The sequence below is a fragment of the Fusarium oxysporum genome, chromosome 6 (assembly GCF_000149955.1).
Source record: "Fusarium oxysporum f. sp. lycopersici 4287 chromosome 6, whole genome shotgun sequence".
NCBI classification, from domain to species: domain Eukaryota; kingdom Fungi; phylum Ascomycota; class Sordariomycetes; order Hypocreales; family Nectriaceae; genus Fusarium; species Fusarium oxysporum.
Genome location: NC_030991.1, coordinates 2276041 through 2302665, shown reverse-complemented (window position 1 = coordinate 2302665; position 26625 = coordinate 2276041). Strand labels below are relative to the sequence as shown.

At 47.2% G+C, this 26625-nt stretch overlaps 6 protein-coding genes across 6 annotated transcripts; 5 read left to right on the top strand and 1 right to left on the bottom strand.

Moving 5' to 3' along the window:
* Positions 1-1034: 1034 nt before the first annotated feature.
* Positions 1035-1421, top strand: FOXG_19757 (uncharacterized protein; the record flags this gene model as incomplete). The annotated part of the gene is made up of 1 exon (XM_018400022.1): positions 1035-1421. One exon carries the CDS (start codon positions 1035-1037, stop codon positions 1419-1421), a length of 387 nt encoding a protein of 128 aa, XP_018244730.1.
* A 5947-nt stretch (positions 1422-7368) lies between these two features.
* On the top strand, positions 7369-7518 carry FOXG_19756 (uncharacterized protein; the record flags this gene model as incomplete). The annotated part of the gene is made up of 1 exon (XM_018400021.1): positions 7369-7518. One exon carries the CDS (start codon positions 7369-7371, stop codon positions 7516-7518), a length of 150 nt encoding a protein of 49 aa, XP_018244729.1.
* Positions 7519-9202: 1684 nt separating this feature from the next.
* On the top strand, positions 9203-9301 carry FOXG_19755 (uncharacterized protein; the record flags this gene model as incomplete). The annotated part of the gene is made up of 1 exon (XM_018400020.1): positions 9203-9301. The coding sequence occupies one exon, from the start codon at positions 9203-9205 to the stop codon at positions 9299-9301; it is 99 nt and encodes a 32-aa protein (XP_018244728.1).
* A 3814-nt stretch (positions 9302-13115) lies between these two features.
* On the bottom strand, positions 13116-15517 carry FOXG_07357 (uncharacterized protein; the record flags this gene model as incomplete). The annotated part of the gene is made up of 3 exons (XM_018385944.1): positions 13116-14018; positions 14210-15003; positions 15058-15517. The coding sequence occupies 3 exons, from the start codon at positions 15515-15517 to the stop codon at positions 13116-13118; spliced, it is 2157 nt and encodes a 718-aa protein (XP_018244727.1).
* Positions 15518-16405: 888 nt separating this feature from the next.
* On the top strand, positions 16406-18103 carry FOXG_07356 (pyruvate decarboxylase; the record flags this gene model as incomplete). Its single annotated transcript, XM_018385943.1, has 1 exon — positions 16406-18103. One exon carries the CDS (start codon positions 16406-16408, stop codon positions 18101-18103), a length of 1698 nt encoding a protein of 565 aa, XP_018244726.1.
* A 6049-nt stretch (positions 18104-24152) lies between these two features.
* FOXG_19754 (uncharacterized protein) lies at positions 24153-25118 on the top strand (the record flags this gene model as incomplete). Its single annotated transcript, XM_018400019.1, has 1 exon — positions 24153-25118. The coding sequence occupies one exon, from the start codon at positions 24153-24155 to the stop codon at positions 25116-25118; it is 966 nt and encodes a 321-aa protein (XP_018244725.1).
* Positions 25119-26625: the final 1507 nt, after the last annotated feature.

Here is a 26625-nt window from a genome sequence, read left to right as displayed (position 1 = left end):
ATAAGTGATCTGACTTCTAGACAGAGTTTTTGGCATTATAACAATGACGTGTTTCCTTATCGACTTTACAATTTATGATCTGATCCAAGACGACTCGGTTGACACCTAGAGACAGTGTCTCCTGACCGCGGTCTTACCCCGCAATTGTCATCACGCCATTACAGGCCTTAGACCCAGTGGTGTAAACCTTCCCTCATGGCTAGCAGTGAGCCGTGCTGACTGAGGTTATTTAAAGGGCATTAGGTGATTGCTCTCGGCGAACTAGTGACATAATCCAGTCAAGCAAGACCAACAGCTAGGTTTAAGTAACAGCTCGACGTTTATCGCAGGTGTACCAATTAGTGATTAGTAACTATCGCGCTTATCAATATGACATCCGCGTGTACCGCCCCTTGTAGCTGTAGAGATGCTTAAATTTCTAATGTGCCGAGTACTGTTCGCATTAACGAAGAGGTTGCAACTAAGGACAGCACTTAGAAATTTATATGGGGTGGAGAGAGATTACTTTAGCTGTTACACTGCACGTTGCTAACTATTTTTATAGCTACCCTTTAATAGACTGAAGTTCTAGGCTAAACTCTTATTAACCGTGTGTTATCCTTATTCTTACTCTATGAAATAATTAGCAAACGGGAGGGCCTTAATCTATATTAAGATAAAACTAAAAATATCATATCTGACCTGGACCACTATGGGCTAATAGTGAAGTCATAATGGTAGAAAATAAAAGCATAGCAGGCGCCTAACGGTGGTTGCGCCTCTCTCGTATTGCCTCTAGGAGGGTGGGAACAAAATCAGCCCTCAGCGTTTACGAACGGAGAAATGTTACAATTAATAGCTCCTAGTGGAAAAGGTGGCCCAGCGAGCTGAAACCTAGCTGTGGAGCAAGGAGGGTGCAGAAACGATTATAAATACCTAAGCATTACCTAACAATCCCAAAGAAACTCTTCTTTACAAACTACAGCATCTCAAGCAACACATAAAAGAGAATAAACGTTGAGGTACCGGCTTCTAAACCCTCAATACCATTAACAATGCACATCTCTTATATCCTCCCCTTTGTCGCATTTGGCCTTGGAATCACCAATGCCGCCGCCATTGACGATACCAATATGCTCGACACTCGAGCACCTCACTGCCCCCTAGGCATCGAGTTAATCAGACTCCAGATCAAGCCCGGTAAATCGTTCACTGGGGTTGGAAAACCAGGCGAATGCAAACGCATCCCAAAGAATATCAAAGACTTTAACTTGGATTCTGATGGAACTAAGTCGCTTTTGCCGTGCTTTGTCTGCACGGTATTCGAGCACTCCGATTGTTCTGGTTCATCTGAAACTATTGAAGGCCATAAAGAAAAGTTCATGGCCAAAGGCAAGAAGAAGCAGCACTGGCAGAGCTGGAAGTGCGTGTGTAAGAAGTGATAGGAATAGACGGCAAAGATGGAAGATATAAGATTGACCCTAGAAGAGACAGTCGCTACAGAAAAGGGTATATCAGTAGGGACACTCATTCAGATTAAGCCCACAGAAAAGGATGCATTAATGGGAACATACTTACCTAGGTTAGGCATCTTGTATTTTTTCTTTTTTTATTTATTCTTCTGGCTTTATCACTCATTCCACTTTTAGTTAAGCTCTCGGAAATTGGTCGCAGAAAATCGATAGTTGCGAACTTTGCAGATGCCTTATAGCAATCAATACGTGAAATCTCTCTTAACTCCTAAATACTATCTTTGAAATCCTACTGTACCAAGGTTGAACGAAAACGCGTCGCATTATTCAATTTTCGTCCGTGCCAACCTAGACCACCCTTGATTTTTGCCGATATTCTTCCGAAAAATCACCCGTAGATTCTACACTTTCTGTCCGTGCGCATTGATATGGTAAGAAGGTTTAATAAAAACAACCTGTTGTTTACCTCCTTTTTATCCGTGCGCGCTCGTGCTTCTGACTTCCCGCTTTTATTCCATTCCTACCATATTCTACCCCTTCGCCTTCTGCTCCAGCTTCCCAATATCGTATAATAAAAGAATACAATATAGAAGCAGCAACAGTATATAACAGCACAGAAAGGGCTAACACCATGGAATCGTCACCGATTGCCCCAACTACAGGGATACAACAATCGCCTTATGAATTTCTCGAGCCGCTCTCCTTATGGGTTCATCCTGAGGCGCGACTACTAAGGGATTTCCCGGTGATCCGCCGGATCCGATGATCTGCCGGACTCACACCGATATTCACTCCCAACTTCAATCTTTAATAGCTCAACAACCATGGCAGCAATCGATAAAGCGCTCGAGTTTCTGAAAACCTCAGGATCTATTAACTATGCTGCTACCGCTAAAAAGTTCGAATGTGACGAGACTACCCTGCGCCGCCGCCATCAGGGCAAACAGAGGGCAAGACGCGATGCCGACTCTTTGTATAAATCTCGTCTTTCAAAACAACAGGAACAAGATCTTGTTACTTATATCCGTAAACTCTCACTGCGTGGCATTCCGCCAACCCTATCCATGATCCGAAATTTTGCCCAGGACATAGCCAAAATCGAGGTCGGAAAGAACTGGCCATACAGCTTCGTCCAGCGCCATCGCAACGAGATCGATTGTACCTGGTTTGATGGATTTGATATAGCACGAAGAAGAGCCGACAATGCTTCTCGGTATAGAGCATATTTTGATCTAGTAAGCAGACTCGTAGCGCCTTTGGTCCGTTGCTAATCATGGAAGATCCGTGAAAAAATCGACAAATACGACATCTTACCTCAGAACACGTATAACATGGATGAGAAGGGATTTCTCCTGGGCGTAATCAACCGAACGAAGAGAGTATTTGATGTCAATGCTGAAAGGCAAGGCAAATTGCTCGGTGCTTCCCGGGATGGGAACCGATCGTGGATCACATTCCTGGCGTGCATCTGCCAAGACATGACATCGCTACCCCCATTCCTCATCTACCAGGGCAAGCCGGGACAAGTTCAGGACACTTGGCTCACTGACTTTGATCCGGAGCATCAATCAGCCTTGTTTTCCACGTCCGAAACTGGCTGGACGAGTCACGAACTGGGGAAAGAGTGGCTGATTGGTGTTTTCGACCGCTTTACTAAGGCGAAAGCAAGAAATGGGCGCGATTACCGCCTTCTGATCACCGATGGACACTCTAGCCACATCAATATGGACTTCTTGGACTGGTGCGACGCGCATCGGATCATCGTTGCGGTGTTCCCACCTCACTCTACTCACCGGCTGCAACCCCTGGACGTCTCGCTTTTCGGGCCCTTATCAACAGCCTATACCAACCGACTTGTTCAGTGGACTTCAAAGACGCAAGGCCTCACTGGGCTATCCAAACGCGAGTTTTGGGTCCTGTTCTGGGGTGCATTGGAAGCTTCTTTCACTCCGGAGAACATCGCCAGTGGGTGGAGATGGACGGGTCTCAAACCTTTCGATCCGGACGTCGTCCTATCTCAGGTTTCGAAGAATACGGACGATGACTCAGATGTGGAAAGTGGCTTGGATGATTCCATTGCTTTACAAGAACCTACTGCACGAGAATTACGACGACCTGTTGATCATGTCGTGAAGCAATCCTCAGTCAGCTCTGACACAGGCGCCCGAAAGCTAAAGAGAACCCTTGAAAGCCTTCAGGCCGAGGTTGAACTACTCAGGCATGAGAACCAAGGCCTCCGTGAGACAATTATCCGTGAAAAACAGCGCAGGCAGCGTGGTAAAGCCCTGAAAGACTATATCTTTGATCGTGTGGATCCTAATTCAGCTCAGGCAGGGTTGAAAGCCACTCCACCCAATCCACGTAGTGGATCCACTCGTGGATTCCACTGTCCACTCCACTGGCAAAATCCCAGTGGATTGGCTAATCCACCGAATCCACTCGGCGATGTCGTGGATGGATTGGGTGGATTAGAGGTGGGGTAGTTAAGGGCGCCCATATATTTTGGCAGAATGCCTCTAACAGAGGTTGATGTGCCCCATAACTTTTGCAATATTGCTACCCTATGTCAAAAACACCATGAAACTTCTGAACAGCGCAATTTTAGAATACATACAATATAGGAAACACTATTCGAATGTCCCATGCTTTCTCATTGGGATGACGTAAGTCTTGATGGATATACTTAAGATTTTCTCCGTGAGTGCATATCATCATGAGGGCCATCAATAGGTGTATATTTTCCTCAACAATATATCCAGCAAATATCAAGTTCGACTGTCCATACTTTGGATTTATAATACAACAATTAAATAACTGCCGGCAAGCTGACTCAAAAAACGCGTCCAGATCCCTCAATATCTCAATACCGCGCGAAAAATTGCAAGCGATACTTATCGCGTCAAGCTCGTGATGTGAAGGATGTTAGGGACTTAGCTAATACCCGACCCCAATATGGCACTCGCTACGTACTCGTCCACATCAAATTAGCTCGAAAGGTAAGTATCTGAAACATCTGCAGGATAAGGGCATATTGTGCCAACTGGTCGCGTTGGACGCGTCATTCGCGCTGACCTGACGACCTGTTGTTGACCCATCACCTGCACCATGTTTTGCGATTTCGACATGACAAAGAGATTATTTTATCATGACCTCGCCTGATTCCTGCTTCGACATTTCCGACAGCGCCTTCGGGTCCGCTGCCGAATCAACACCCTGCCCGACGCCGTATCCTACCCGTTCAACCTCGACCTCTGTCTCGACTCTGAGGACCTCTTCCGTAAGCGATGAACAGTACGAACGTACGCTCTGGAGGCATTTCCCAGGCTGGGCGTTCTCTGAGCGAGCCAGGGAGACGCGTTGTTGGGCCTGGCAATTTGGATATGACATCCAAAAGGAAGACGCCCGCAGATGGATATGCCGAGCGTGCATTCGCAAGAATAATCCACATCCACGTCATTTCGAAGCTGATGGCATTCATAACGCGTACAATCATCTGTTCAACGACCACGGGATCCGCGCTCCGCCTGGAATGACCCAAGGAACTGCTGAAAAGAAGGCGAATTCTAAGGGCAGAAAGCCTCCGGGGCAGCGGACTCTCGCTGAATCCATGAAGCTCGATCTACACGACCCCCGAGAACAAGCGATTGCGAATGACTTCATCAAACGCTTCGACAAGGAACACTTCCGGAGGCTTCTGATCGATTGGATCGTGGCCAAGAATCACTCCTTTTCAATTGCCGAGGAGGCAGAACTCCATGCTATTTTCGATTATTTGAACCCGTCAGTTTCGGCACGTAAAGCCAATATTACCCACACAACTGTTCGAGAAAAGATCGTTGCCGCGTTTGAACAACACAAGCAGAAGGTGATAGAGGTCTTGGGCAAGGCGCCTGGCCTTATCCACATCTCCTTCGACGGCTGGCGGTCTGGAAACCGATACGCCCTATATGGCACATGTTGCTTCTTTAGGGATGAAAACAACATGCCTTGCAAGATTACGCTTGAGCTCCCTGAAGTTAGCGCCAGGCACCCTGGGCCTAATATCGCCGCAGAAATCCTCGATGTAATTGAATCGTATCAGATCCAAGACAAGATTGGCTATTTCACGCTTGACAACGCGAAAAACAATGATACCGCCATGGAGATTATTGGTGGAGAGCTCGGCTTCGTTGGGGCCCGCAGGCGAGGGCGCTGTTTTGGGCATACCTTGAACCTCTCCGCCAAAGCCATTCTATTTGGGCATGATGCTGACGCTTTTGAGCGGCGGATATCAGGCGTAGGGCCTCTTACCGAAGCAGAACATTTGATTTGGCGCAAGAAGGGGCCAGCAGGCAAACTGCACAATCTTGTGGTAGCTATCCACAGATCTGACTTGTTGACTGGCATGCTTCGCAACATTCAACAAGAAGCCTTTAACAAGTCATCTGACCCAAAACTCAACGCCAGGAAGCCATTGGATGTTATTTTGGACAACGATACGAGATGGCTGTCACAGTTATACATGATACGACGAGCTCTACTACTTCGCGACTATATCGAACGACTCATTGCCCACCATCGAATCGACTTCGAACAGCAGAACAAGGCCAAGAGGGGCGGTCCTAAGAAGTCACTCACATTGCCCTTTATTTGCCAGCCAGAGAACCAGCTATCCGACAAGGACTGGGAGGTGGTCGAAATATTTGCGCAAATACTTAGTTACTACGAAGCCACGATTAAAATGCTAGAAGGCGACGGCCAGATCCGCAAGCGGAAACGTGGGTGGACTGGGTCATATGGCAATATTTGGGACGTTATTCAAGGCTTTGAATTTCTTCTCGAGCAACTTGAACGTTTTAAGGACATCGCGAAGGACTTCCCTGATACTGAACACTTCAGGATCAACATCAATTTGGGCTGGCAGAAGTTGAATGAGTACTATGAGATATTGAGCGAGACGCCCATCTACTACACTGGCCTGGCGCTCCATCCGGCATACCGATGGAAATGGTTTGAACGCAACTGGACTGATCGCCCTGAGTGGATTGACGAGGCGAAAAACATGGTTCACGATGTCTGGCGTTTTGAGTATCGGGAGGCCACGTTGCCTGGACAGGAGCCGTCAGTCGTTGAGCCAGTTCCCAAGCAGCGGAAGACTTCGGACAATCCGTTTCAGGAATACCTTAAACGAAACCGCTACACAGCGCCAGAAGCAAGTCATGATGGCCTCACGCCAGGTGAAGACGAATACCTGCATTGGATTACGCACTGCGAAAGTGGTGATGGCTCCATCGACGATCCTCTCGCTTACTGGCACGAGAAGCGATTCAAGTATCCAAACTTATCGCGAATGGCGCTTGATTTTCTCACGATACAACCAATGTCTGCTGAGTGTGAGCGTCTTTTCTCAGCAGCAGGTCGGATGGTGAACCCTCTGCGCTACCAACTTGAAGCCCAGATTATCGGGATGTGCCAGGTATTGCGTTCATGGCTGAGGGCTGGTATTATTCATGAATTAGATTCCTTCTTTATCTCGGTAGACGAAGAAAAAGTCGACCTCGAATTAGCTCAGATGTCGGATCAACAGCTTGAAGGATGGGCAACAAAGTGGCTCACTCAGGTGGTGGGCGTTCAAGACGAGATGGGAGCCCGTTGGGGATAAGGTCTCACTCGGAAGTTGGAATAAGGGACCTACGTGGGCAAAGGCTTCGGGAATAGCGTCACCATCATGGCATCAAGAATAGAGGCACTTGCCAATCCACCCAATCCACCCAATCCACCCAATCCACCCAATCCACGATAGCTTCCAGTGGATCCACTATACTGAGATATTCAGTGGATTATGATCTACCCACTCCACTTGAGCTGCTAGTGGATTGAGTGGAGTGGCTTTCAACCCTGTTCTCGAGAGGACTATCTACATAACGATGCTCGTTCCATGGGTAACATTGCCAGTATGGAGGGCAAAGAGCGTGCGAGTACCAGGGCAAGCATAAATACTGCTTGGATTAAGCTGAACGAGTACTATACTCTCCTCGGGCGGTCGCCTCTGTTTGCGGCCTCTGTTGTTCTGAATCCGGAGTGCTGAGACCCGCTCCTTATCGGTAGCGAACGTAATCTCTCCATGATTGGGTCTGAGGCCGTTACAGATGTCCCGTAGGCCCACCCGTTGATCTGGATTGATCTGTTCGTTAAATTGCATTCACCTGCGGTCCTGTATCTCTAGACGCTAAGGTGGCGGTCATCGCGTCATCGGACTCGTAGTAGCTGCCACTAGCCTCCTCTGTGTCTCGGCCAACCCCGCATGTTGCACGTATGATTAAGAACCTGACCTCACCTCAGGTGATGTGGTCAGGCCAAAGAGAACTATATTTGAACATTAGTGTGGATGAGCACCAAAATCATGGTGTCGGGAAAAAGCGGCAAGACAAGCTAGAACAATGTATCAGACCACTGATATTTCGACTAACTACTACCTACACTCACCCTATACGCAATCAAAAAGCCGCCAACAAATGCCTGAGCCATGGTTCCATTATGGCCTTTGACTTGTTTATGATGTGGCTCAGTTCGCCGTCGTGCGTGGTTTATGGCGGAAACTTACGATCATATGTCCAAGAAATCATAGAAGCCATAACTGGTCCCTCAGATACAATAAGGGAACAACGCGAAATATGGCCTTTATATTTCACCACATTCTCCTGAAAATTACTCGAATTTCAAGAGGAAGTCACTTTCAAACGATTATTCATGCCTTATCTTCCTCCAGGTAATTCGGCCAGTCACCGCAATGCCTTCGCCTCGAGTACGCCTGTAGCATTCCTTGGGGTAATAAGTATTGTTTATATTGCGCAGTAGTGCTGGGTGAAAGTATATTTTATACAACTTGGTTTTTTATTATTAAGATGAGAGTTCTTCTCAGGTTTATATCTCTAAATGATTTCATATAGGACTTTAAACTTTAAATCTAGGACTTTCAGACTGTTAGTCTGAATCCTGAAGGGAAGGGGGATCCCCGGATTTTCCAACAATAAGCAGCATCGCTGCTCTATTATTGATAGTTGTTATTTTGTACGCACATCTCTCAAAGTTTTGCGATTCATATCCATGTTAATAAAGCTAGCTTTATCGTGAAATCACGATATCCTGTCCATATACAGATCCTGAACAACGCAAGCCCATCAGAAAAATACGGAATAGTGAAGGGGTCTAAAAAGCAGGCAACGTGGACCGTAACGCAGCCTAGTTCAGTTGAAGTCTGGTGAGTTCCAATTTGAAAGGAGGGATTTTCCTACCCGTACTAATATCAGTATAGTGCAATATGCATCGAAGTTCTGAGGGACCAGGAGGATGTCCGACTATTGAAATGTAACCATGTCTTCCATACTGGTTGTATTGACTTCTGGTTCCAGAGACACCATGTCGACTGCCCGTTATGTAAATCCATATTCATTCCAGACAGGCGCAGCGATCCTGAAGACCTTCCATAGCGGGGTTCCATTAGCGAGGGACGATTTATGAAGGTGTTAGAGTTCTAGTGATCGAAAGATATAGAGAGATCGAATCTTTGAGGGGTCGTTCAAAGTCTGCAAAGTACTCGACAGGAGGTTTTTCTTTTACAATTTGCTTCCTCCCATACGCGGGCCACATATATTTAATCATTATTCTATATATTTGGGGTAGTGGTCCGTGTGGTAGAAGTCTTATATTTCTTCCAATTACAGAAGTAATCTAGCGGCAGCTCATCCACAGATCAACGCCTCCTAGGACGCATGCTTCTTACTGCCGGCTTCAGCTATAAGACATCGGCGGCTAAGGATAACCTAAATGCAGGTTCAGCAGGTCATGCCTGCTCTTTCCACTACGCCTAGACGCCCGTCAGGTTGGCCTAGCCCACTAACAGGCGCCTGGGCTAAGACCTAACCCTCCCATCCCTATTTACTAACGGACTGACAAAGACTAGGTCGAAGAAATAATCGAATTCGTTGGCGACTCGAAGGCCGGTTGCCGTATGTCCTATCGAAGAATCCTTCAAGCCCTCAGCTAGGACCAGTCTAAGTACCCTATCCGCTATGCCTCAGCCGCGCCGGCATTAACAGATATATGCATGCTGCGAGCCACTGATCACACTCTAAGAGTCACATCGACTAGTCCATTCATCAATGGAAGTTCTCCGATGTCGTCTACAGCACTGGTAGCAGTACACGTGTCCGTCCAGCTACGTATCGCGAGGCAGCTCAGAGTGATCTCGTGGTCATAACCGCAGCATCGAAACACATGTTAGGTAAGTTTTCATATACACGCTTCGGTCATGAGCTCATGATTCTTCCAAGGTGAGACAATGGTCGACTATACGTCTCGAAACACTACAATGATACGCGAGGTTATTGAGGCGATGAGGCCTTTCCGGCCTGACACGGTCTTATTGGTCGTGGCGAATCCCGTTGACCTTCTAACCTCGATCGCCAAAGAAATGTCGAGACTTCCTCCGTCTCAAGTTATCGGCACAGGTACTACTCTCGACACTTACAGACTTCGAGGGATGGTTGCATCTCGTGCTTCGGTGAATGCCCACGACTCTAATCGACATCTCATTATATCTGATGCAGCATCACTATAGGTATCACTGTCTGCTGTAGATGCATTCGTCATGGGCCGTCAGGGAGAAGATCAAGTATTAGCCTGGTCTTCAGCAACTATTGGCGCGGTCCAGATTGCAGATGTACAAATGTTGAGTGGTCTTGATCGCACGAGGATCGAACTAATCTGCAAGCATCGATCACAAAGTACCATTCGGGGTAAAGGCTCTGCCCCCTTCGGAATTGCTTCAGTTGCCGCTGATTTGTGCTGTTCTGTTATATTGGACAAGCATTAGATGTGCCCTGTGAGTCACATTCAAAAGCAGTATAGATGTTGTCTCAGCATGCCTGCTGTTGTTGGCAGAAAGGGAATTCTAAGTTCAGTCCCGCTCTCTTTGAATGATAAGGAAGAGGCTACAGTGACGACGTTGGGGAAACCATTGAAAGAAAGCGTTGAGTTGATACAACGAGACTGGTAATAGTGATATTTACTTTCACAATGTTTACAGTAATAGGTTATATGATTCTGACAAAATCCATCACGATAATGATTAGACACGCTCATCTTTATATGTCAAGTAATGGGACACATGCCTTTTCCCAGTGAAGAGTAATCTCTTCCGGAAAAGTAGGATCTGCTGGGCTGCGAGATACCCATTCTATTGATAGTTTCAGACCATTAAAAGAACCCGTGTTCCCTTTTGTAGTGGTCGTGTACAATCACCACTAATAGCGATTTCCATTTTCTTTGCAGCTGTTGCCATTGACAGTTCGTACCCTTTGTTGACTCAACAGATCTACACAGCTCATGAGATATCTGCAGTAACAGTCAAACTGATCAGCCATTAATACAATATGTATATCACTAACATTAATTACATACCATACACAACCCCCCTTTCGACAGCCCCACCCTTTCGTCAAGCAAAAAAAAAATAGCACCACCAAAATTCGTCAACTTCACTTATACGAAATTTGGCCAGAATAAATAGCTACCTAAAAGAAGCTTCTTTTATTGATTATATAAATGAGTGGAGATAATTATTTTGACCTGTTGAGGATGTGCTGGGCACGCGATATATGCAAGTCATGCTATTGAAATATTTTCAATATGGTCACTAACCTCCTCACCACTCTTTCTCGTGATTTTTGATCTTTACCCTCGACAACAGCAGAAAAATGCCTAAATCATGACTTAAATGGGAATATACAGAGGACGATATGGCTGAGGCCATATTGGACATTACCGATCATGGTTTTTCACCCCCTCAAGCGGCCCAGAGAAGAGGAGTGCCCCGAACGACCCTCATCGATAGACTTAACGGCCGTGGGGCCGCTGAAGACCAGATCCAGCCTCGCCGACGTTTGTCCAAGAGCCAAGAAGATAGGCTCGCTTTCTGGATACTCCGTCAGGAGTCTTTGGGCTATGCTCCGTCCCACAGTCAGATCCGCGCTTGCGTCATGGGCCTGCTGAGACAGCAGGGCGAACATCCCGACTTAGGACGTAACTGGGTGATTAAGTTTATCAATCGCCGCGCAGACCTAAAGATCAAGATGGGTAGACGTCAAGAAGCTAAAAGGTTCGACTCTTTCACACCTAGAGCGGTTCATTGGTACTTTGATATCCGGGATGGCCAGTATGGCTGGATCAAGCCTGAAAACACCGTCAACGTTGATGAAGGCGGTATTATGACTGGTTTCGGCAAGTATTCACCTCTATTACTTGTCGGTGCTTGCATTTTGACCGACTAATTCTCTTCATTCAGGCCTAGATAGCTTAGTTGTTGGAAGCGCGGACCCGAAGCGCAAGGCCTTCCTCAAGGGACCACAGACTCGGAATTGGACTTCATTCATCGAAGCTGTCACTGCTGACGGCCGCGCTTTAGTTCCTGGCATAATCTTCAAGGGGAAGGAACTGCAGAAACAATGGTTCCTTGACGAGTTCAAGCAGATAGCAGACTGGTATTACATAACTTCGCCCAAACAAGTGGACTGATGACCACATAGGCATTGAATGGCTTGAAAGAGTTTATCTGCCCCAGACTACACCTGCCGACGAGTCAGACGCGAGACTGATCATCTTAGATGGTCACGGAAGCCATGCAACAGTATGTCCTCCATTTCCCCCATCTCACGATCAGTGCTGAGTGGTGGAAGGATGAATGGATGGCCACGTGCTTTTTGAACAACGTTTATTGCTGCTATCTACCAGCACACTGCTCTCATGGACTCCAGCCACTAGACAATGGAGTCTTCAACGCGTTAAAGGCTGCATATCGACGAGAGCTGGAAAGGTTGGCCTCGTTGACTGATTCCGCTCCGATGGACAAGGTCAATTTCATCAGGGCCTACGCCAAGGCTCGCCGAGTTGGAATGACTAAGAAGAACATACTGTCAGGCTGGAGGGTCACTGGCAACTGGCCGATTTCGCGTTCCAAAGCGCTGCGACACCCTGAAATCCAACAAGACAGGCCAAACAGCGGCCCAAGAGTGACTCCTGAACCTAGGCCGTATCTTGGCTCGGACGATACACCACAGACGAGCCGTCAAATTCGAGATCTTGGGCTGAACAAAACACCAAAGACGCGGAGACGGTACAACGTGATAGCCAAGGGCTTTGAGGCTCAACAACAGACAGTAGCGGCGCATACGCAGAGGATTGCCAGCCTAGAGGAAGAATTGGCTCGGCTGAAGAGAGGGAAGAAGAGGAAGGCGGTACCGAATCCTAACAGGCGTTTTATGACTCTCGGGGAGACTTTAGCTGTTGGAGAAGCCATACCTCAAGGGGAGACTCAAAATGAGTCTGTCGTGGTGGAATCTGTCTGTTCAGACGAGCGAGAGTCAGAATCAGAGGCTAGCTCGGTCATTGAAGTGAGAGAGGAAGCCGTACCCCACCAACGGACCACGCGGTCAGGACGGCTTATCGAAAGACCTAAATTCCAATAGAGATAGTTGTTCGCTATTGTGAGATGAGATATTTTGCACATGTCCCTCATTTTGGCCGAGTTGTTTACAAGTGAAGTTGTCCATTTTTGGTGGTCCTCTTTTTTTTTTTGCTTGACGAAAGGGTGGGGCTGTCGAAAGGGGGGTTGTGTATGGTACATATTTACAAGCCCTGTTCACTAGCCACCACGTGTTTCATAACCTGAACAAAACTATCCGGACTAACAGAGATGGAATCGATTCCCGCATCAACCAAGAACTTAGCAAACTCAGGATGATTGCTCGGTGCCTCACCGCAAAGCCCAATCTTGCATCCCTCCCGACGAGCCACTTCAATAGCTCTGGCGATCATCCACTTAACAGCCTCATCCTGCTCGTTGAACAAACTCGCCAACTCTCCAGAGTCCCGGTCTACTCCGAGCGTAAGCTGTGCCAGGTCATTAGACCCAATGGAAAAACCGTCAAAGTGTTCAGTGAAGCTCGAGGCCAGAATGACATTGGATGGAATCTCGCACATGACATAGACCTTAAGACCATTCTCTCCTCGCTTTAGACCGTTCTCCTCCATAACGTCTAGCACCTTTCGGGCTTCTTTGATTGTTCGGCAGAAGGGTATCATGACGATGGCATTGGTGAGACCTATTTCCTCTCGTACCCTCTTGACAGCCCGGCATTCCAGAGCGAACCCCTCTTTGTAGCGAGGTGAGTAATAGCGCGAGGCCCCGCGGAATCCAATCATGGGATTCTCCTCTTTCAGTTCAAACTCAGCACCACCTATCAGACGAGCATACTCGTTGGTCTTGAAATCGCTCATCCTGATGATGACTGGTTTAGGGTAGACAGCGGAACAAAGAGTTGCAAGGCCGGATGCCAACTTGTCAACAAAGTAATCAGGCTTGGAGGCATAGCCTGCCGTCAACTTGCCAATTTCTCTCTTGGCTTCTCCATCCTTGAGATGTTCGAAGTGAATAAGAGCCATAGGATGGACTTGGATAGAATTGCTGACGACAAATTCCATACGAGCAAGTCCGAGGGAGGAGATCGGACATTCTCCTCTCCATAGCGGCTGGCAGATCGAAGTCGCTCAGTGGCCTTGTGAATTCGGCCTGAGGAACTGCTGCTATCTCGGATGCTTCGACCCCAGTTGTGGCTCTTTCCGAGATTCCATCATAGACAAGACCTGAATCACCTTCTGCACACGATACAGTGACATCCCTGACCGGTGTGCAGAACGTATGTGGCATTTCCTGTACCCACGACTGCTGGAATACCTAGTTCGCGACTGACAATGGCGGCATGAGAAGTACGCCCACCTTGGTCGGTGATGATAGCGGCGGCGCGCTTCATGACAGGCACCCAGTCAGGATCTGTAGCCTCGGTGACCAAAATAGATCCATCGATAAACTTATCCATGTCCGAGACCGTATTGAGCAGGCAGATACGCCCAGCAACTGCTTTATCACCAATGGATAGTCCAGTGGTCAATATATGGCCACGTTCACCAACCTTGTAGGTTTTAAAGGCAGCTGTGTCACGACGAGACTGCACAGTCTCGGGTCTGGCCTGGACGATGAAAAGCTTTCCCGAAGAGCCATCCCTGGCCCACTCCATATCCATCGGGCAACCATAATGCTCTTCAATGAGACATGCCCATCGTGACAGCTGGAGAATTTCTTCATCCTCGAGAACATAAGCGGCTTGCTCAGCCCTGGACGTGGGGACATTACGTGTAGGTCTGCACTTATCCCCATAAACCATTTTGATTGACTTATCGCCAAGTTTCTTGCTTAGAATTGGTGAAAGATTCTTGTTGGACAAGAGAGGCTTGAAAGATTGGTATTCATCCGGGTTGACCGTGCCCTGAACAACGTTCTCGCCAAGACCCCAAGCAGCATTGATGAGAACAACTTTGTCGAATCCGCTCTCGGTATCTATAGAGAACATGACACCCGAACCACCGATATCAGAGCGAACCATTTGTTGTACTCCAATGGAAAGAGCCACGCTTGCATGGCTGAACTCCTTGATTTGGCGATAGCTGATGGCTCGATCTGTGAAGAGTGAAGCGTAGCATCGTCGACAGGCATCTAGCAGTGCTTCTCTACCTTGAATATTCAGGTACGTCTCCTGCTGTCCAGCGAAGCTCGCATCAGGAAGATCTTCAGCTGTTGCGCTAGATCGTACTGCAACACTCAGATTATCAACCTGAGCTTTATCACAAAGGTCTTGATAGGCTGACAAAATGGCCTCTGCAGTATCAGCTGGCCATGTCCCACGTAGGAACAAGCTACGTATGGCATGGCCTGCCTCGGCGAGTGTCTGTTGACCAGCCTGCCATTCATTGACCAATTCATCGATTTTGCCGCGGATGTTATTGGCATCGACGTAGTGCCAGTAGGCATAGGAGGATGTCGCGAAGCCTGGTGGCACTGGAATCCCTTTGGGTCCGAGGGCTCGAACCATTTCGCCCAAGGAGGAATTCTTGCCGCCGACTAGGCCGACATCACTTCGAGCCAGGTGCTCAAAGTTGAGAACCAGAGGTTCAGCAGTCCAATCGTCATTCATGATTGAATAATTGCTTGAACGTGACGCAGAAGCCCTATAGAGTAAAGATGTAATGGGGGTTGAGGCTTGTTTTATGAGCACAAACATTTGCGTAGACCGTCAGATACGAGTGAATCAGTCTTTCATTCTTGAGTTTCCCCATTTATGATGGGAGACTTTGATGTGTCACTATACTGTCATCTTTCCATTGTCTCAACAGCATGAATCTCCTCTTTCCCTAACCTTTTTGAGTTTACATTAGTGTCGTTGGAACTCATCATGTTATCCTAAAAGTGGGGTAAACTCAAGACTTTACGACCTGGAGGTACAGTGGACAATACATTATGAGAATGCGACTTGACCTGGTGAATCTTGGGACATATAAGTTGTTCATGACGCCACGCATGTTAAGTGGCTTTCGCTTGTCTCTAAGGACTACTGCTTCAATACCGGGAAGTTTCCGAGTAGACATCCATAACGACATAACCGGTCAGCTCATTTGCCGGTCATGTTATGGTGGCCTGATTACGATAGTGGCTTGAACCTTAGTATGTTACAACTACTAGCACGTAATCAGAGGCTTGCAATCTCCAGTTCGCAGCCAGTAAGACGTCAAAGGCACTGGGAATACACGTCTAGTATCTCCCAGCCAGAACACCTCCATATCTTCTCAAATGATCATTCTATGACTCCATTACAGGGTGATATCGAAGAGGGTATGACTACGCGATGCATTGTAATCATGCAAATTTAGTGGACAATCCCCCGCTGCAGTACATATGGTCGAATATTTAGACAACTCGATGTCAAGGACCAGCAATTCAAGACTACCTTGGCTGCTTTCCTCATTTTTGTACAAGGCCGATATATTCGTGCCACCAGTATACAGGAATCCCCATTTCCGTCGCCATGTCGCCCTTCACCGTGGGTGATTATCTTGCTGAGAGGCTTGTCCAGATCGGAATCCGTCATCATTTCATTGTCCCAGGGGACTACAACCTAATTCTCCGCGACAAGCTTGAGGCTCATCCGTCCCTGACTGAAATAGGCTGCACGAATGAGCTCAACTGCTCTCTCGCCGCTGAAGGCTATGCTCGCGCGAATGGCATTGGTGTCTGTATCGTGACGTACAGCGTCGGCGCTTTCTCTACCTTCAATGGAATCGGCAGTGCCTACGCTGAGAGACTTCCTCTTATCCTTGTTAGTGGAGCGCCTAATACCAACGATGTGGGCCAACACCTACTCCATCACACTCTTAGTGAATATGACACGACATATCAGCTTGAGATGGCCAGAAAGATCACTTGTTTCGCGGCTCGTGTGCGTCAGGCATTGAACGCTCCTGGGATTATCGATACAGCTATCCGAGCTGCCCTCACACAAACGAAACCTGTTTACATAGAGGTTCCAGTTAACCTTGCGGGCGAGACCTGTCTTCGTCCTGGACCTATAACCTCGCTTCTTACATCAGCTCCATGCAACCAACACGCACTCGATGTTGCTGTATCCAAATCGTGCGAGCTTATTGGTACCAAACACAGGTGCATTATCCTTGTTGGGCCCCTGGTACGTAGGGCCAAAGCTCAGGATGCTCTCCTTCAATTGGCAGAGGCGATCGGATGTGCTGTCGTCATCCAACCAGCTGCCAAGGGCTCATTTCCTGAAGATCATGCACAGTTTGCTGGCATGTTTTGGGGTCAGGTCAGCACCCTAGCGGCTGACGCTATCGTAAATTGGGCTGATCTGCTTATTTGCATTGGCACTGTCTTCACCGACTACAGCACTGTTGGTTGGACAGCTTTACCAAGTGTCCCGCAGCTTGTTGTTGATATGAACAATATAACAGTGGCTTCCAAGCTCTACTGCAGCCTTATTGAAATGCACGACTTTCTGTCGAGACTAGCTGCGACAGTTGGCTGGAATGATACTACCATGATTGAGTATAACAGGTTACGTCCTGATCCATCTCTGGGAAAACCCTCACGTGGTCCTGAGAAGTTAACGAGAAAGGAGATTGCTCGACAAACGCAAGCCCTGCTGTCACTTAACCCTGATACTACGGTGTTTGCGGACACTGGTGACTCATGGTTTAACGGACTGAAGTTGAGTCTTCCATTTGGAGCTGAATTTGAGATTGAAATGCAATGGGGCCATCCTGGATGGTCTATTCCCGCATCATTCGGTTACACCCTTGCAAGGCCGCAACGACAGATTATCGTCATGGTTGGAGACGGTGCCTTCCAGATGACAGCCCAGGAAGTATCTCAAATGGTAAGATACAGAGTGCCTATCATTATACTCCTCATGAATAACCGAGGCTACACTATCGAGGTGGAAATTCACGATGGACTATATAATCGAGTTCAGAACTGGGATTATGGTCATTTAGTCGAGGCGTTTAGTTGTGAGGATGAAGGAAAGATCGCGCTTGGTCTTGAAGCTCGCACTTCTGAGGAACTTTCGAATGGTTTGGAACGAGCCGTTGCGCATACTGATGGTCCAACGCTCATTAATTGTATTATCCATCAAGACGACTGTAGTCGGGAGTTGATTACTTGGGGGCATTTTGTAGCTGCTGCTAATGTTCGAGGGCCGAAGAAGGATTAGTTTTAATGGTAACTAGCTAACGTGTATAAGTATGCGTCGCACTAAAAATAACCCCCCCTATACTACTTTTGAACCGCAACCAGTCTCTATCATCGAGGGAGCAGCCAGCTATGGCTTCGCCATTCACCAGCAGCACCTCTCCATCTGCGACGGCTCGGGCCGTCTTGGACCTGCCGAGGTCTTTAATGCTGAACTTACAGGAGCACTGGAGGGCCTTAAGGCCGCTCTCAACCCCCCAGGATCGGCGGCACGGGACATTGTAGTCTGTCTAGACAACCTGGCAGCCGCCACATGCCTACGGGGCTCACCGTCTGATTCTTCACAAGCAGTCCTTGTCGAGTTCCGGGCGATAGCTGCATCACACGGAGCTACACAAAAGCGCTGGATACCTGGACACACGGACATTCCCGGCAACGAACAAGCCGATAAACTAGCAAAGGCGGCGTCCTCGCTACCAGAACCGGAAGGCGCTCAGCCGACACTAGCATACCTGCGAAAGGTGGCGAGACAGAAACCAAAAGAAGCTTTCGAAACCTAGTAGATCACCTCCGTTCCTGAGCAATAGGAAGGAACTTCGACAAGTACATCAAGTTGACCAAGTCAAGCGCCTTCTTCGAAAGGATATGCACTCGTTACTAAACGAGGCAGATCGGAGATGCATTTGCGTCTCCTCCTCTCCTTTTAGCTTCCTTTCCCTTCTGTTTCTTTGTTTCTTTTCTTTATTCTCATGGGCTTGGCCGGCTCGTGCGGTCATGCCGCCGCCCTCTCCCCAGTCTCACTAAAGACTGACCGATAGAGCGGCTACCATTATGATAGCCGCACCTGGTCATCCCGCTGACGGGTAACAGGCTCGACAGGACGCGCTTTTGAGCCGATGATATGCTGGATAGTGGTCTGTTCTGTAATTTGCGAAAGCTTTACTTAGATTTTAGCACTAGAGACTCTAGCTTAGCACGTCCTGTGCCCCAATAGGGGCCTTTACGGGCCTCACGGCCCCCGGACGAAAAATATACATACATACATACATAAGTTTGTGATGGCGACGGGAAGACTGAGTTGAGAAAGGGAAAACAGAACATATTAAACATGAACATCACAGTTGACTACTAACATTGAACAGCCTCAAGTTGACAGACCATGCTTCAGCTGCTGAAGATAGGATGCTGAACACGGAGAAGTCCGCCTTCAAGCAAGCCTATCGCAGGGACAAGCGAGGCTGGGAAATGTGGCGGGGAGTAGGGATTGGTGAGGTCTGAGCCAGAAGTCGGGGAAAAGAATGTAACGAGATTTAACGTTCTAGGCCTTATGAGGCGTATCCTCCCCGGGCGGAATAAATTCGTTCATTCATCCATCACTCATTAGTAGTATAGTAGCGTAGGTCTAGTTTATCCAGTTGGAAAACCCAACCGTCACAGTTCGGGGCTGGCCAGTGGGGAATGGTCGAGTGTCAATTTATCGGCTCACGTGGCTATGACCTGATTCCTAGATGCTGAAAGTGCCTAGAGGAGAGGGCCGCACAGTACACCACTGTAAAGCCACAGGACCAGATAAGCCACATAAGCCCACCATGACACCACGTTGAAGACGGAATCTCTCCAGGGTTGGATCTGGGCTAATCTGTTTATTAGTTGCATTCACATGTGGTCGCGTCTTGACATTAATTGGCGACCATGATCACTGGCATCACGTCATCGGACTTGTAGTGGATGCCGCTAGGCTCATCTGAGTCTAGTCTAGATCGAACCTCAGGGTTAACGTATGATCAAGCACAAATCGCACATCCCTCCTGTTTGGCTCTCAAGCGCACCCTCTCGCTCGATATGCAGTGAAAACAGTCGCCAACAAGTGGCTTAAACATGGTTCCATTATGATCTTTGGCGCGGGAACCCACAATCATATGCTCAGAAAACATCGATAGAGACCGCAACTGATGCGAAACGCAGCCTTTATAACTCGCTGTATTCCACTTGGCATTGCGAGAAATTTGACACAAAATCTTCATTGAAAACCACGATTCATGGCTTACATCCCGCGAGACAACTTAACAAATCAGAGTGACGCCTCCACCCCATCGACGCCTACACCTATTTTCTCTGGGTTAGTGGGCGGCATCATCGGTGTACCTTTGGTAATCATCATTTTGTACGCGTTTCCTTCGTAGATGTGCGGTCCGTGTCCATGTTAATAAAGGTAGCTTCATTGTGAAATCACTATATCATCATCCCCAACCCCAGGGAGACATCGAGGCGGCGAAACCTTCACCCAAGGATACAGTCGATCTACGGACGGTAAACGACGCAAACCCGTCACAAAAATACGAAGCAGCAAAGGGGCTAAAGAAGCAGGCAACCTGGGCTTCAACGCAGTCTAGTTCAGCTGAAGTCTGGTAAGTTCCAAGTTGAAATGAGAGAGTTTTCTGCCCATACTGACATCAGGATAGTGCAATATGCATCGAAGTTCTGGGGGACCAGGACGATGTCCGACGGTTGAAATGTAAACATGTCTTCCATACGAGTTGCATTGACTCCTGGTTCCAGAAACACCATATCGACTGCCCACTATGCAAGTCGATATTTATTCCAGATAGGCGCGGTGATGCTAAAGGCGTTCATTAGCCGAGGTTTTATCAGCGATTATGATATATTAAGATATTAGGCTTGTAGTGCTCGGGATAAGGGGAAATTAGATCAGAGGAAATATAACGTAGACGATAAGCGGGTGTTATAAAAATCCCTCATACACCTCACTTTATATCTGATCAATTAATTCTCAACCACCTAATATGCCACAATTAAATGAAGAGGCTAGAGTTCTTCTTGCTCTTCAGGCGCTCCAAAATAACCCTAAGTTAACGCTCCGATGAGCTGCAGAGATATATGAAGTTGGTCCTATGAAGCTATGGCGCCGACGCAAAGGCATACTCTCTATACATGATACTATCCCAAAGTCGCAGAAACTATCTGATCTAGAGGAACAGATCATAGTTCAGTATATTCTCGACCTCGATTCGCGAGGATTTCCTCCCCGGCATCGTAGTGTTGAAGAAATGGCCAATGGACTGCTTACTGATCGCGATGCATCACCAGTTGGCAAGCGCTGGGCTATCAATTTTGTCAAGCGGCAACCAGACCTCAAGACGCGTTTTCAGCGGAGATATGACTATCAAAGGGCTAGATGTGAAGATCCGACTACTATTCGCAATTGGTTCAGGCTCGTACAGAATACAATCGCAAAGTATGGTATCCGATCAGATGATATCTATAACTTTGATGAGACCGGCTTTATGATGGGCATGATTGGAAGCGGTATAGTTACTACAGGCGCAGAAAGGCGTGGAAAGCCAAAAGCTGTGCAGCCTGGAAATCGGGAATGGGTTACAGTTATCCAGGCGATTAATGCGGAAGGCTGGGCAATTGATCCATTTATCGTGGTTGCAGGCCAATATCACCTTGCCAATTGGTACCGAGAAAGCAACCTCCCGGGCGATTGGGCTATCACCACGACCCAAAATGGCTGGACAGATAATGAGACGGGTCTCGAGTGGCTAAAGCACTTTGACCGATCTACAGCCAATCGATCAGTTGGTTCCTATCGTCTTCTGATCCTTGATGGTCACGAAAGTCACCACTCGACCGACTTTGAGATATATTGTGAGGAGCATAATATCATTACGCTTTGTATGCCGCCTCATTCATCTCATCTACTTCAACCTCTTGGCGTCGGGTGCTTTGGGCCGCTGAAAAAGGCATATGGTCGAGAAATTGAGCATCTAATCAGAAGCTCTATAACACATATTTCCAAGACCGAGTTCTTCCCGGCCTTTTATGCCGCTTTTCAGGCTACTATGACCGAGAAGGATATTAAAGGAGGTTTTAGGGAGCTGGCCTTGTCCCTTTTGATCCAGAAAGTGTAGTCTCAAAGCTTGATGTGCAGCTACGGACTCCAACACCTGCTGAGGAGGAAGCAGGCCAGGCACAACCTTGGACTTCAAAGACCCCGAAGACAATTATTGAGGCTGAATCGCAGTCTGAATACCTTGAAAGACGAGTTAGAAGGCATCAAAGAAGCTCTCTAGAGTCAATTTTAGAAGCACTAAAGTCTCTTTCAAAAGGAACAAAGGCAGTTATGCATGAGATGGCTTTAATGAGGGCTGAGATCCAAGATTTTCGACAGGCGAATGAGATACTCAGCCGACGGCGCAGAGCAAAAAGAACCCGCCTACAGAATAGAGGGAAGATGACAGTAGAGGAAGGTCGGAATCTAACTGATCAGATAGATATAGATACGCAGGTAGTAGCCGAATTGTCGAAAAGTGGTGGTTAGGGGAGGTCGGTGCGACCGGGGGTTCGGCGCTGTGGGAGATGCGGCAAGGAAGAAAAGCGCGGCGCATGCTTATCATGTACGGTAGCTGGTCAAATTTAAAAGTCTTGAAAAAGACAGTGCGAATAAGATTTTTTATTTATTCTTAAGTAAAAGAATTTCAGAATTTTAAAAACTAAGTTATATAAAATATATTATCCATTCAATATACCCTACAATTATGAGCTTCTAGTAAATTAATTCTGATTTTTGGAAGCTTAATAAAGATACTAGTTAGACCTTCAGGTGTAAATGCTAAGAAATTAATTTTTGGTCCACTCACTTTTCTGGTCCACTTGCTTATCATGTACGTTAGGACTTTAAACTTTATATCTAGGACTTTCAGACTGTTAGTCTGAATCCTGAAGGGAAGGGGGATCCCCGGATTTTCCCACATATCTTTGGTTTCGTTATAATTGCCAACATGGCCTTTGAACAGTCCATTATCTGCCATTCTACGCGGGATTATTGGAAGACAGTCTCAGAATCTTCAGCTCCGCATTATCGTGAGGGAAAGCATAAAGGAGGGCAAGGTTACAACAAGTTCGTTTTCGGCATCGGGCTCTCTGAATTGGATGGGCTTGGCTCAAACTCTTTGTTCTTTTCTGTGCGATGTTATATATGGCCAGGAATATTGGGATAATATCTCTGATATCAACTTCACGGTGGATTTAGAAGATATATTGACTCACGATCAATCCTATTCTATTCTTGGGATAAATGGAACACTAGTCTGACTCTCCGAATGGATCCAGTCAGCCAGGTCTGTGGCTTGCAGGTGTTGGTGCGGCCGATAAACTAAAAGCTTACGCACAACTTGACTTATTACCTGGCCAGAGACCCTCAAAGTCGGCTCCAGTGTTGGAGTCGAGTCCACGCGAACATGCTACGTCAGATCATAATCATATCTCCTTGGCGCCTCACCGAGACCTCCGGCGCAAAATGGGGCTCGTATGATTTCGCGTACTAGGAGCAATAGAAAGTCTAGTCCCAATGTAACGACCCAATATCACATGGCACTTGGTGAGTCTGTTGATTCATCGATGCATGCGCATCAACCCAACAGAAGGTGTTGCGAGCACATCAGATCACCACCATTTGATCTTGAAACACCTCAACTCATGATTCTCACAGACCAATCGTTCTTTCAAAGCCAAAGGTATCATGTATGCGAAGTTGAGCCTTACAGTCCTCTGGTGCCGAACAGTAATAACGATGCAGTGCGTGACGTACTCCACCATTTTTAGCTCCAAAAGCTGAAGGGTCCATGCATCGTAACGAAAACAGACACCTCAAGGCCTAAGTAAATAACACCATTCGAGTGTTTCAAACTTTAAATGGCTTCAAAGAGACATTTGTGAAAGCGAATGACTAGGCTGACTCGGCCCCTTGCCTTCAGTCGAGCATCACTGATATTACCTGATGTTACTTTGGCTAGAGGGCTTTTTGGCGATTTTTAACAGCCCCCCACATACTCTGGATGAGACCAACTGAGAGGAGACGTATTATATGCCAAAGGCAAGTCTTCTTTGTCATAAGTTATTGTTTTCGACCCACGACTGGTTTAATTCGAATCCCTGTGCACACTTCATCACGTCTAACCACTCAATTTGTAACCACCGAGTGTCACACATTAATTCACGGAATAAATTGACAACAGGTCGAGGAAAAATTCCATCACGTACGAATTATGGCTTTTGCGGAAACCCTAGCAGAAAACAACTACTTCCCAACTGATTATTTAATTGAAAGTAATACACCTATTGATACTCAATATTTCTTTGATTCTACCTGGCAAGCCTTGCCCGAATACCTCATTCCATGGCATTGGATGAGTTCCTCTAATCAATCCTTCCCAACAAACTCGTCGAGTTCTCAAACTCCGTCTCTTCCAACCCCAACTTCAGAGCATTACTTCCATGATGAAATGGCTGGTGGCTGGATGGATGATCCGAGCTTCGGCACTACTCAACTATCGCCCATATCTTCCAAAAACCAGCAGTCAGCTGGATTCAGCTTTCCCACATCACAGACCACCACAACCAAGGAGGACACACAAAGCTCTATTAGGAATCGTGATAATGATCAAGAAAGCCTAGAGCCCTTCACTACATCAGATTTTACCAGATACCAATCGACACCAGAGCCGCCAAAGAGAAGAAAGGCTGGGAAGCAGTCTGTAAACAGGAGGTTGCTATGCGAGAAAAGAAATTGTCGGGAGACAAGAACAGAGCTGGATGATGCTAAGAGCGAACAACAGATGAAAGTTCGGGAACGAAACCGGAGGGCGGCTGCCAAATGTCGTGATCGCAAAAAGGATCAAGCAAACGAGTTGACCTCTCGGATGGAAGAATTGCAAGATCGACATCGACTACTTTCTTCTTGCTATAGCGACCTTCAGCAGGAGGTTTCCCAACTCAAATTCGAAATTCTGAGGCATGGCGAATGCGAATGTACTCTGATTCAACAGTACATTGCGAAACAGGCATATAAAGCAGTGGATAAGTTGACAAAGCAAGCGTTCTCTTCCGAGAATTGGGGTACAGACACTACATTCACCACCACAGCCCCGCGGCCGTATGACAGTGACAGCAGCACCAGTGATCGACGAGGGGTTGTTCAGGGTTCTTCTGGGCTCCAAAACATGGCAGCGTGACAGTGGCACCAGATAGGTCATGGCCTTAGGAATATCATCACTCAGAAATCAACTCAAAATCTTCAGCCTAGTGAGAGAGAAATTCAGGATATAAAATGACGTATAAGTTCAATGGTGCTTCATAGTTGCCGTGTTTGTGATTGGCGATGAGCATCATGAATTTCAAGCGACGACTTCTTCTGTGTGTACACATCTTAATTCATCGCAATCCTGTTTTGCAGTCCAAGATCCGAAAATCGTAGATCAACAGTCAGATGAGGATAACCAGGGGATAGCCTGGAGATAACCTGGTTCATTGGATGCACAGTTGCAGCTGGGCGACTCGGATGAGAGGAATTCTTTTCTCACGTTTCGACGACCTCGATTCAATCTTCAACGACCGCGCAGTTACCGAGGTTGAAAACCTTAAATGTAATATGAGGGGCAAGTAAGGGTCTGAATCACCTTTAGTATTTTGTTTATGCGTCAAATGAACCAACCTTCACATAGTGTTCCGTCTTTTAACCGGAGTTAACTGGAAATACCATTCCACTACTTCCAAAGAAAAGGCCTATTGGTACTCAGACAGTACTTAAAAATCGACTTAAGTATTACTAAACAAGATGTCAATCCAACACAAGGGTTAAAGTGCGGCTTTTGGGGCCCCACAATTATCATCAGACATGAGGACTGAGCTGAGGGGAAAGATAAGCAAAGAAAGGGCTTTCACCGGCCAAAAAGATGAGACGAGATCAGATTTAGAGCTGAGCTGAGGTATAGTCTAGGTGGGAATGACACGGTGCGCGCACAACGAGAATGTTAGATTTCGTATGAGCCATCAATACCAGTTGTCTAACCTATAGCAATATTGTGTCACTCCAGCTCTTGGTCATTATACCACCCGTGGCAATTGAGAACCCTACAGCGGGCCAATCACAGCATGGTGGTCAGTACCAACACAATCCCTGCTAACCCCCGAGAGCATCCTTGGGACAGAATAGAGAGCCGACCTGAGGTAGGTAAACGAAATTGACCGACTTTAGATACCTATGGGCTCTCTATGCTAAACTCTACTCAGATACCGACCCAGATAAGTTACCTCAAGAGTTACCCTGTTGGATAACTACACAAAAGTACTTGCCACCTCATGATGGGTGGTCGTCTTTCGTGTTCCGTCATCTTTTCCACCGACCCAGCCCACCGTCGTGGAATCATCTTTACTTCTTCAGACTCTACCGGCGTTCAAAGAGTCTTGGGAGACAGTTCAGCAATATGCAGGGCAGTTCGATTGCCGGTTTAGTCATGTAGTTGGAGATTATATCATGGTTGCACTCAACAGTAGTCAGAAAAACGAGGTCGGCACCTATCAACATGACAAGTCTTGGTACCATGGAAAACCAACATTCTTCAAGATCCAATTTTGGGCGCCATACTTCTCTCCACCTGAAGATAACGCCCGTATTCCATGGCAATGGGTCCGTGATCATAATACCCGACACCCAGACATCGCGCCAGACACGAAGTCCGA